The sequence below is a fragment of the Danio rerio genome, chromosome 4 (assembly GCF_049306965.1).
Source record: "Danio rerio strain Tuebingen ecotype United States chromosome 4, GRCz12tu, whole genome shotgun sequence".
In the NCBI taxonomy this organism is placed as follows: domain Eukaryota; kingdom Metazoa; phylum Chordata; class Actinopteri; order Cypriniformes; family Danionidae; genus Danio; species Danio rerio.
In genome coordinates this window covers 68,785,286-68,798,208 of record NC_133179.1, presented here as the reverse complement: position 1 = coordinate 68,798,208, position 12,923 = coordinate 68,785,286, and the positions used below count along the sequence as shown (strand labels likewise).

The window sequence follows — 12,923 nt, the reverse complement described above, 5'->3', positions numbered from 1 at the left end:
AAATTGATCCGGAATATTAATGATGAATAATAATTCGTTATTGTTTATAATTAATATTCATAATCTGGTAATCCGCTTGGTCGCGCGAGCATGATCATATAGCTACAATCATATGTTTGTTTGTTTGACCAAACTGACTGAAGCTTAAGCCGGAATATTAATAATTAAGAATAAACCGTTATTGTTGATTACTAATATTCATAAAATGAGCTAATTTCATGTTACAAAGGTTTGTTACAGGCTGTCAAAGAATTATTCAACATTGTGAATTGTATGCCAAAGCTGAGTGCCCTTCTCTGAATGTAATAATGTACACCCATTGCACACCCAATGTTCTCTTCTTCATAAGTCTAAAAGCCAGTATGTCCTACGTTCAAGTGAATCTTATCATTTGACTGTTCCGCGGGTTCGAACTGGAATAGGGAAGCGAGCCATCAGTCATGCCGCCCCCTCATCCTGGAATACTCTTCAGTCTGAAATAAAAATGTTGCTATAACATTGTTTTGCTCTATCCTTTTTTAACAAACCACAACAGTCAATTTCTCAGTGTATGTGTTTTTAATATATTGAAATGTGGTAAAGCTGAACAACTGAACCGTATTTTTTATATTATATAAAATGTATATTTATTATTATTAATATTATTAAAAATATATATTTTTTCATAAATCGTGTGTTGGGGACCTCTAGGCCAGGTCACCCTTGTAAATGAGATCTTGATCTTAATGGGTTTTTATCTGGTTAAATAAAGAAACATATATGTCTGAATATCCAAATATAAAACCAACTTTACCTCTATGACTGAGAGCTTATAAGACTTTATCAGTGTTGTTGTATTTGTGTGTTTTAAACAAAACAATTAATGATGTTAAAATAAAGGGGAAAGTCCAGATGTGCGAATATAAAACCAACTTTACTTCTATATTTAAGAGAACTAGGCAGCACACTCAGGGCTGCAAGATGGTTCAGCAGTAATTTAGCATTGTCATTATTTATAAACAAAATCTGAATGAGGATCAAATGACTGAGTTGGTCTTTTGAAAATGAAACTCGACCTGTTTGTTCCTGCAGATCTTCCTGTTTGACTGTGAATGTTTCTTCAATCTTCACATCTTCACTCTCCTCTTTAATAAACGCCATCTTTATAACAGTGTGAAGATCAGTCGCTTCAGCAGGAGTTTTTCTTTCTGCCTTTGGACACTTTATCCTGTTTAAAATAAATAAAACAATAAACAGAAACAAAATAACTTCTCTTCAACAGTTTCTTTATGAGAGTAATTAACAAAAAGAAATCGGGTAAAAGAGCAAGTCTGAGCAAGAAACAATAGCCACACATGACATTTATTTCTAAAAGAGGTAAAGTTGGTTTTATATTCACACATTCAGACTTTCCCCATAAATATATAATTTCATAAAAGTATTATTTGCAAACTCTGTACAGTGAAATTACATTAGCAGCTAATGACTATCAAAGTACAACATTGTTCACAGTCAAATAAACAGTGTTAATGTTCAATATTCAAAGTAACATGATAAACAATATAATAGAGGTAAAGTTGGTTTTATATTCCCACATTCATTCATTTAGAAGTCTCTATATTGTTTACCATGTTACTTTGAATATTTGAGCGGAATTAGCATGCAAGTGTGACTTGAAAACAACATTAACACTGTTTATTTGACTGTGAACAATGTTGTACTTTGATAGTCATTGGTTGCTAATATGATTTTACTATTTAGAGTTTGCAAATAATACTTTTATGAAATTATATTATTAAGGGGAAAGTCTGAATGTGTGAATATAAAACCAACTTTACCTCTATCAAATGAGCTGATTAAAACTAGTACTCCATTTTTTATATATAGTTATGTATACTTATAATAGAATGACATTATGCTATGCTATTTAATAAATTGCATTAAATCTTGAGTAAAACACTTAATAAACACATTTCACACTTTACACTTTATACAAACAATAGCCCTGACGTTAATTACTTTGAGTAAAATGATATCAAGTTGTGTAATGGGTTAAAATAATTGTCAACATGAACCTGAAACGTTAATCAATCCGTTTATATCTGTGTAAAAGTTTAGAACAAACCTTTCTTCTGTTGAATCGCAGTGCGGCAGCAGCGCAGCCCTATGACGTCACACACCACGCCAAAATAAAAGTCTTTTGTTTCGCTTTTTTGCCACTTACTGTTGCAGTCATGACTTATTAATACATTTCTCTCTCGTTTCCCACTTCAACTTCCCCTTGCTCTCTCTCTCTCTCTAATCTCTCTAATAAAAAAGAAAGATATTTATATATAATAAGTAAATAACATTTTAACAATACATCATATTATTCAATATATCACATTATTCAATACATTATATTACTGTTCAACATATATTATTTATACAAATCAATACAAAATAGATCAGAATATACTTTACATTTAACAATCAACATTTTAAGATAAAACAGTAATAAAAATAATAATCAATGTATTTACAATGATTCATTTATCATCAAGGTGTGTGTGTTGTGTGTGATAGAGAGAGAGTGAGAGAGAGACAGAGAGCAGATATAGCGGAAAGTGGAAAATGAGGGAGAAATGTATCAATAAGTCATGACTGCAACAGTAAGTGGCAAAAAAAAGACTTTTATTTTGGCGTGACGTGTGACGTCATAAGGCTGCACCGTTCCTGCGCTGGAATTCAACTGGAGAGAGGTTTGTGTTTAAAACTTTTACAAAAATATGAACTGATTGATTAAAGTTTCAGGTTTTTCATCTGATGCTAAATTAAGAACCTGCTGTTGACAATATTATTTAACCTTTTTTACAACGTAATACTATTTTACTGACAGTAATGAGAGCTATTGTTTGAATAAGTTAACAGAAATTTAATACATACCTTTTAATTTATTACATAGCATAATGTCATTCCATTTTAAGTATAAAAGAAATGGAGTAACTTACTAGTTTTAATCAGGTCATTGTTTCTTCCTCAGACTTACCTGATTTGTTTTTGTTAATTACTCTCATATAAAGAAACTGTTGAAGCAAGTGTTGAGAAGTTATTTTGTTTCTCTTCATTGTTTTATTTATTAAAAATTTTTTATTGTTTTTTTTTTCATTTTAAACAGGATAAAGTGTCCAAACACAGAGAAAAACTCCTGCTGAAGCGACTGATCTCCTCACTGTTATAAAGATGGCGTTTATTAAAGAGGAGAGTGAAGATGTGAAGATTGAAGAAACATTCACAGTCAAACATGAAGATCTGCAGGAACAAACAGGTTGATTTTCATTCTCAAACACCAAATAACCAAAATGGTCTTGTTTGAAGTATGTCAAAAATCGTGGATGCCCCCAATTTTAAATATGCTGAATGAAATGGACACTTAGATAATTAAGTATTATAAAACATTGTACAGTATTCTAAATTATATGATGTTGTTGTGGGACGACATGAGGCAAAACAAACAAACTATAGTGGAACAATAATGTTTAGCATTGCACTGACTACAACTGGCCAACAAACTTGTCTAAAAAAGACTTTTGCTGATTTAGATATGGATTACAGCATGCAAAAATTGTTAACCCTGGGTCATTCTAACGCTGGATAAACAGAATCCTGGGTTATCTGTAATCACGTTCCACACTGCTCATGTTATACCTGGGGTTAAAATACAATCCTAGATGTTCATTAACAGATGTTTCACATTCACAAACCCAGGGTTAACATTATTATTTGTATATTTACATTGCCACTGTCCCTGATTGGACAAACAGCAGAAAACCTTTTTAAATGGCATTTCTGCATCTTGTCGGGTATATACAGTGTCGCCACGTAGGTCTTCAGCTAAGCTTTAGGACATGCACAAAGGCAAGAAAACAAAGACGAAAGTACAAATGATTGAAAACATGTAACAAAGTATGTCATCTTGCCATCTCCTCATCATTCCAGTTTACAGCAAAGGAGGCATTAGGCATTTGCATACGTTTTATACAATAATGCAAACTCACTAATATAAGCGTTAATTATGCGCACTTGCTACGAACATGCAGGATTTGTGTCAATCTGGTTTTCCAAGCAGGTTAAAAATGTTCAAATCGAGTGGTAGAAAAATAAATCCCCTGATGAACGTAGTTCATATAGACCTATTTGCTTGATTGGGATAGATGCCAAGATACTCTCTAAGCTCCTGCCCAGGAGACTCGAGATAGTTCTCCCCCACCTTATAAACCCAGACCAGACAGGCTTTGTACAGAACATTTCTCTATTACAAATATAAGAAGACTTATGAAAGTTATACAGTACACCAATCAACAAAACTATAAAGCAATCTCTGCATCTTCAGCTTTTGATAGGGTTGAGTGGAGTTATCTGTTTGAAACTCTGCATATATTCTGTATAAAGGGTGAATTTCTAAAAGAGATTCAAATGATCTATCACTCCACAATGTCTTGCGTTGTTACTAATGGTCTACGGTCAGATCCTATTCCACTTGCTAGGGGCACCAGGCAGGGCTGCCCACTGAGCCCTCTTCTGTTTGCATTGGCTCTGGAACCTCTAACAAAAGCTATCAGACAGAATAAAAATATAAAGGGTATATCAATGAAGAGTTGTGAACACAAAATTGCACTTTATGCAGATGATATTCTGCTGTTTTTATCATCACCTGAACACTATCATTTTTTAAAGATTTTAGCTTAAAAATTTTAGGGTTTTTTTAGCTGCAATTTTTTTAGTTGCAAATTTTTTAGCTGCAAAAAAATTTAGCTTTAGCTTTAGATTTTGGCTACAAAATTAACTTCAATAAATCAGAAGCATTTCCAGTAGGTAATTTCGATGCTGAATCTACAGTAAATTTTCCTTTTAAATGGTCAAAATCTGGATTTGTTTATTTCGGAATTAAAGTGTCAACTGACTTAAATCAATTAGGGAAACTCAATTATGCCCCAATTGTTCAAATGGTCTATAAAAAGGAGAGGGTGCTCGCTGCAGAGCCATTTGAGCAGAGCTGAGCTCTAGCGAGGGGGAGCATGAGCTCTCGCTCTGCCTCCTGTAAGCTGTTTTAATGCGTACACCAACCCCATCCCTAACCCTACCCCCAGTGACATCACTCGGAGAAGAAGTGGAGCTCAAAAAAAGGTGGAGCTCAAGCTCCCCCTTGCTGGAGCTCAGCTCGCCCAAATGGCTCTGTAGCGAGAACCACTTGTAAAAAAGACTTAAACCGCTGGCAAACCCTTCCCCTTTCACTCTTTAGTAGAATAAGCTTAATTAAGACGAATATTCTCCCCCGATTATTATACCCTTTTCAAATGACACCCTTATGGTTAAGCAGGAAAGACTCTGCACAGCTTGAAAGTGCTTTTTCTAGATTTATATGGAATGGCAAAAAAACTTAAATATCTGCAGATGCCAACAGAGCTAGGTGGATTAGCTCTGCCTAATATCGTTTATTATAACTGGGCTTGCCATGCCAGACTCATTTGGAAATGGTTCAGATCTTACTATGACCTATGCCCTAGTGTGGATTCCTGGGCCTGCTCCCCACTATCTGTCTGGAGTTTGTTTGCTTGTCTCCACAAGTAAGAAGAGACAGAGAAGAAAAATACAATACTATTTAGCTCTATTAAAGTTTGGCGACAGATTTCCAGGTTTTTAGGGAGAGGGGAAGCTATAATTATGTTAAAACCAATTTATTTGAATCAGGACTTTGTCTCTGGCATAGATTCACCTCTCTTCAAAACATGGCACATAAAAGGAATTTGTGTTCTATCTGACTTGTTCCAGGATGACTCTTTAATGTCCTTCCAACAATTCCAAAAGAAATTTGATCTCCCAAACCAACATCACTTTGGATATCTGCAAATTTGTCACTGTTATGTCAAAGCAAAAACAAATACCAGATACATTAGCACTAAATAGTTTGGAAAGTTTTCTTGCTAACACAACAAATGCTGTCCATTTTATTTCTAGATTTTATTCTTTTCTATACTCAAATATCTCTGGACTTGTGAACACAGTGGCCCATAAGTGGGAGGAAGACCTGTGTAATGTTTATATAGATGATGACTGGCATGAGGCTTTGAGGTGTATTAGATCCACTTTTATTTGTAATCGACTTTAGAGACTCAATATAAGATTTTACATAGGCTGCATATAACGCCAGTTTTATTGAATAAAATGGATTCCTCTATACCAGCTCTTTGTGTTAAGTGTCATACAGAGCTTGGTACATTCTTTCATTGTTTCTGGAAGTGCAAACTCATTTCAAGATTCTGGAACTTTATTGCGTATGAAATTAGCACAATTTTTAAGATCAAACATAAAAAAGATCCCAATCTTTTTCTTTTGGGACTCCCTTCTAAAACACAAGAAATGTCATTGACCCTTGACACCAAAGGTTATAAAATGTTAGATAAACTGCTACTCGTGACAAGAAAATGCATCCTTATTAAGCCTGGTTTATACTTCTGCGTCAAGTGACCGGCGTGACCCACGGCGCATGCAACGCCCGTAGCTGTGCATTTATACTTCTGCACGCTGTCTCTGTTGGCCTGCATTAACACTTGCGAAACGCTAGTTGGCAGTGAGGTGTAAATGTTCCTCTGTGTAGAGTTTCTTCGCTTCTGTTTAGCTTTTCCTGAACACTTCCTGGTTGTACAAGTGACTCAAACTCGCTCATTTTGAGGCGGGAACTGGCGGACGTGCAACAACTTTAACTATGAGGTAAACACAAAACAAAACTTTCCATCCGCAGCTCCTTTACGGGACTCCACACTTGTAAACAATCACTCGCGCCATTCGCGTGGCTCTTGGTCCCGTCCAGACTCGTCAACGCTACCAAGCCGACCAATCACAGAGCTTGCGCTACGCGTTGTTGCGACGTAGAGTTACATTTTTTAAAGGTGCACGTTAGTGACGCCGATAGCCACAGCGAATGGCTATGCGTCAGCGCCGTAGCATACGCTGGCGTTTGAAGTATAAATCAGGCTTAAGATGAATAACCCCCTCCCCCCCATTCACTGAAAATGAATGTTTATTATATTGACAAATTTATATTCCTGCATTATGTTTAGTTTGAGTTTATATAATTTTTTTTATGAACAAATTCATCATCTACTCTTTAAGCTTTAGCTCAAGCTTTTACTGATGGGCACAAGGCAAGCTATTGTGTAAATCTGGTTGATGCTCGCTGTAATAGAAAGAGATGATGACTGTCCTGCTTGTTGATTCACCCTGCAGATGAGATGCTCAGCGTGAACCCTGAGCCTTGTAATGGATGGCGTCTCCCTCACAGTTGCTCTTACTCTGGACACGTTACTCTGGATGTTGAAGGGTGTAGATGTATAAATCAGAAAGAAATGCATTAGCAGGGTACCCCCAGGATCCTCCAAATGAAATTCAAGGCTTTTAAAGACCTTTTTAATACCTTTTCAAATGAAATTCAATGTTCATCTAACATCAAGGAGTGATTTTGCATACTCTTCTGCTTGACGCCAGTAAAAATCGATTGGGTTTGAATACGGAAAAACGTCTCATAAAACGCTGACGATAAACGCAAACAAAAAGCGTCCCGGTGTGTACGAGCCTTAAGAGTGATGCTCAGGAGATTGTTTTAAGGACCCACATCACATCTGCCTGCAGAGTTGGTGTTGAGCCATGGTAAGATAGGATGTAGGGTGTTGGGCAAGCTACTTGAAAAATGTAGTGAGCTAAGCTATTAGCTACTTTACTTAAAATGTAGCTTAACTACACTAAAAGCTACCGTCTTGGAAATGTAGAAAGCTAAGCTAACAACTATTTGGCAAAAGTAGCGGAGCTACCTCTAAGATATTTTTGCAATTTTCATTTTTAAAACGAAGCAACTTAAATCCAAGTCAATTATATCTTAGTGATCAAAAAACATAGTTCAGTTCATTCATTTACTGTAAATAATATGCTGTAATAAACAGGAACAAATTATAGTATATAACAGCTAAAATAAAATAAAAATCCAATTAAATCAGGTGTTACACAATTAAAATACTATAGTCATTTATAGGGGTTTAACTGTTCACAAACAAATCACAGTTCGGTTCCATACGACACAGTGGTGTCACGGTTCGGTATGTTTTCAATACAGCAAAAAAAAAAAAACAAAAAAAAAACAGGATTTCTCTGATTAAATTTTTTTATGTATTAAAACGTATGATCTTGTTTTTTATTCTTTTACTTCACTGAAAAAAGTGTTAATCTTAATTTATTAGTTTAAATTCAGCCCACATAAATTGTTTACAACAATTTATTTCATTTTCAATTTATTTCATTCAATTCATAAATTGAGTAAATCCAAGGAATCATCTTTGAATAATTTTTTTCAGCGTTTAAACAGTGATACGGCTATACTTCTGGGATTTTTGCTTAGCAGCAAATTAAACAAATCCTTTATACTCAAAACTAGAAAGCTACTTTAAAAAATAAATGTAATATTGTAGTAGTTAAACAAATAAAAAGAAAGATTTTCAGAAACATGAGTGTCCACCTTTTCATCAGACAGCACAGATCTGCTTGATTTGACTGTCACCTGCCATTTTAGTGGATCTGAAAGCAGGAATTATCTGACTGAAATGGGCTTATAAAGGAATAATGTAGCTGGGTTCTATTACATTTAACATTTTTTAAAAACTCGACATTTCCACTACCGATTAAGGTCTCATATCCACAGCTATAAATGTACCGATCGCCTCTGATTTGTTTTGCCCTGTTCGAATCTGTAGGAATTGCCTGTGAATGCTGCAGGGATAGTTGCATGTAGTGCGTGTGTTTCCAGTTTTCGTGATGTCAGTGTAAATGAGTTGACATGCTCAAATATCACCGCTAAAATAGCTTACATAGTAGATGTCATTTTTTTTTCCACCACTCTCTTGCCATCACCCTCATAACTTGCAGGGAAACCAAAGTGATTCCAAATGCCAGACCCGCTGTTGGTTATAGACCTTTTTCTTAGAATGCAAAATTGCCCATTACGCTTTGCATGTATGCACAAGGAGAATGCTAAGAACTTCCGGTCAGCAGCTGATGTGTATAAACAGTCACATTTAGACAGCTTTGAAACAAATGTTTTAATCTGTTTTACATGCTTTTCTCATCTTTGAAATAATCCTGTTGTCAATCAGCGCCACCTAGACTGATCATTTAAAAAATGTGATCTAATGGGATGGAAAACAGCTGCTGTGAGGCATTTTCCCCTCGTTGTTAGATGGCATCTTCTGGAGTTTAAATGAAGTCTCGTCATCGCTAAAGTTAACAGTTTCTCATTTTTTTCAAATACATAACCAACCCAAACACATGTAATTCACCAAAATGTTTGACACACACACGTAGCCTACTGTACTGTCCCACTGCCACTGATTTAATAACTGTGACAAAGTGAAAATAAAGTGACATTTTGAAATGACAGAAAAACACACAGTGGTAAATACAACACACTAAATAAAACAAACTGCTCACGATTAGAATAAACAGTAAACCAGCCAGCAGAGTATCAATAACAGACTTTTATTGGTAATTTTTGTGAATTGCACGACTCGCATAACATTACCTGTTAAGTTTCATGCCAGTAATCTGGTTTGCTCTATAATGCCGTAAAGTATTGCGCGTGTGTGTGTGTGTGTGTTGAAGACCTGCTGAGCTGACAGGCCAGGGAAACAAACACACACACACACACACTGTATTTCTGACGGCAGACACGTGAACTAGGAGAACGTTTTTCTCTCACGCTTGAACCACATCTGACACATTTCAACGGCTTTATCTTATACTTTTCAAAGTTGTGTATCACAAAAAACACTCCGTAATCCACGCAAAAAGCTATTGAAACCCATTTTCGGAGCGCAAATTACCAGTTGTAAAAGCTGTAAACGAAAGTTCTAAACTACCTGAAGACGCTGGTTGCTATGGCACCCTCCATGTAGCTGCCAAGAAAAAGGTCTAGTGCAGCACATGGTCTGACTGGAGTATTGTTTGGAGGTGGACGGGGAAGGCAGCATGTTGCCTGTCATGTCATTTGAGATGTCTGAATCATTCTAAATCATCAATTTATAGTAAAGGGAAATACTTTGCAATAAGCATTATATTGTATATATATTTACAACTCTTCATTAATGAATTACACTACAAAATATAGTATCATTAATAACTATCATGAACTAAAATTGCCATAGTATACTTAAGCCTTTACTACAGAAAAGTCTCAAAAAGTTTGGTGTCGACCATTGTAAAACAGGAAGAAGAAATTCACATTCTCGCCAAAATATTGATTTACTTTTATCGCCAAGACACCGGCCTCCAAGCTACGTGAGTGTCAGTGCCGTCACTTATTGATCCGCAATCGGTATATGTAGCTTGTGTGGACACTACTTGACTAAAATAATAGCTTCGCTACACAAAACCTATTTGATTAAGAAAGTGGTGACACTACTGAAAAATATATTTACGTTAGTAGCGTCACTACTTGTAGCGATGCTACTGCCCAACACTGCATGGTGGCAATGCTTCTAATGTAGAAATTTCCTCATTACTGATAGCCATAGGTGTTTTAGTAACCGAAGTGGTCTCCAGTGCACAGAACTCCAAAATAGGTGGTTGCGCTGATGAGTAGTGCTACATACGGTGTGTTTGGCACCCCTTATATGGAAGTCCAGGGCTGTAACATCCATTGTTGCTAGCTTGTAAGATTTTCGACATCAACAGCAGTAGGTGTCGCGGTTACTTCCTGGCACAGGATTGACCCAAATGTAATTCGGATTCCTTGGCCACAGCAGATTAAACAAACAGACAAACTAAGCTAGCAACTATCTTGTTCTGTACCTCACCTCAAGTAACCATAGTAACGGGTGTGCATGCTTTCGTGCTTTCTGCTATTACGTGGAGCGTGAGGTGCACTCAACGTTACACTGCATGATTTTTTAGTTAGCTTACATTAGTTACAGTTAATTTTGTTATGATATGTACTTAATTCTAAGAAAGGTAATGTAAATTATTAAAATAAGACCTTTGTAACAAAACCCAAGACTTTGTATTATTATTCAAGGCTATTAAGGCCTTAAAATGAGATTATCAAATTTAAGACTTTTATAGATGCTTTTAAGACCCAATGGGTACTTTGATTAGGTTTTGCATATAAATACTTGTGCTTGATACATTTGTTTCAGTTTGGTATTTGCCTATTACATGAGACTAGAATATTTGGTGTGTGTGTGTGTGTGTTTGTGTGTGTATATATATGCATGTATACAATATATACAACATAATAGAATTTACTTTATAGTATGGTTAAAAACGTAATATTATTTAATATAAAATACAATTACAACTTGTTACTACTGTCATCTGGGTTAAATTCTAGTATATCATTTTTTAACGGTACCTTTAGAACCTTATAACATCACTAAAAGCAGCATCGAAGCAGTCTCCTTTCAGTCACTCCACCTCTTCATGGAGATTTTCAGCCTGATCTGGTGTATTAATCAACTATTATGGGTTCTGGAACTGAACAAAAATGATTTTCTAGATGCTGGACATCCACTGGCAGAGGATCCTCATCAATTTAAGAGTAAATCCCCCTTCTTTACCATGCTCTGATGCGTTTAGGTTTCGCCTCTATTAGATTTCGGCGTAGAGCGCGCTATGTAGACGTAAAGAGCCTGACTGATATTCTACCAAAACCACGTCAGCAGAGTTCATGCATAGAGTCCATATAATATAACTTCAATGTTAAGCAGCTTTGACACATATTACATAGTAAAAGCACTAGATAAATAAAGCTGAATCTGAAATTGAATCTGCTTAAATGTGTACACGTTAATGGACCAAACAAAATTAGATTAGATTAGATTCAACTTTATTTTCATTACACATGTACAAGTACAATGCATCGAAATGTGGTTTAAGTCTAACCAGCAGTGCAATAGCAGCAAGTGCAGGATACAGGAATAAGTTATAAAGTGCAGTTATAGAAAACTATGGTGATATTTACAGATGGATGTACTATGAACATTATATACAGGTTGGATAAGCTATAAACAGATTTACAATATATGAATATATGTGCAGGTTGTTATTAATAAACAGTAGTTTGCAGATAGATAAACATGATTACAATTGTATATGTTACAATATATGAATATATGTACAGGTTGCTATTAATAATCAGTAGTATGCAGATAAATAAGCATGATTACAAGTGTATATGTATAGTGGGTGTGTACATAATTACAAATGCCCATATGCAGTGGTTATGAACAGTTCAATAAGTAAACAGTTCAATGTGGTGCAGTGAATGTGCAAATTTTAAACAAGCAAATATTAAACAATGTAGTTATTGCAAGAAGTTTAAGTTAGAGGAGAGTGGAGGGTGTATTGGGGGGGCAAAAGAGTCAGTGTGGGGCAGAGTTCAGGAGGCAGACAGCTCTGGGGAAAAAGCTGTTCCTCAGTCTGCTGGTTTTTGTCCGGGGGAGCCTGAAGTGCCTGCCGGAGGGCAGGAGAGAAAACAGTCTGTGAGCGGGTTGAAAGGTGTCCTTCAGAATACTGCGTGCTCGGCGCAAACAGTGTTTCTTCTGGATGTCCTCTATGGCAGGCAGTGTGGTCCCTGTGATGTGTTGGGCAGTTTTCACCACCCGCTGCAGTGCCTTACGCTCAGCAACAGAGCAGCTTCCATACCAGACTGTGACACAGTTTGTCAGGATGCTCTCTTTTGTGCAGCGGTAGAAGTTCACCAAGACGGCTGATGAAAGCTGGTTCTTCTTCAGTTGCCTTAAGAAAAATAGGTGCTGGTGAGGCTTCTTGATCAGGCTGGAGGTGTTGGTGGACCAGGAAAGGTCCTTTGAGATGTGGGTCCCCAGGAACTTAAAGGATGAGACAGGCTCAACGGCCATCTCATT

The 12,923-nt window shown here is 36.2% G+C and overlaps 1 protein-coding gene across 3 annotated transcripts in view; it reads left to right on the top strand.

Annotated features, from left to right (window-relative positions):
• Nucleotides 1-12,923, top strand: part of LOC137491233 (uncharacterized) — a 120,407-nt gene that overhangs the window by 36,274 nt on the left and 71,210 nt on the right. The window contains exons 1-2 of one of the 3 annotated variants that reach the window (XM_068220376.2): nt 2,693-2,720; nt 3,137-3,286. In XM_068220376.2, coding sequence (XP_068076477.1) covers nt 3,202-3,286 — 85 coding nt within the window. In that variant the 5' untranslated portion in view covers nt 2,693-2,720; nt 3,137-3,201. Of the gene's footprint in view, nt 1-2,692; nt 2,721-3,136; nt 3,287-12,923 lie in introns of those variants that run through there. The other 2 variants (XM_073948598.1, XM_073948596.1) reach the window with 2 other exon arrangements.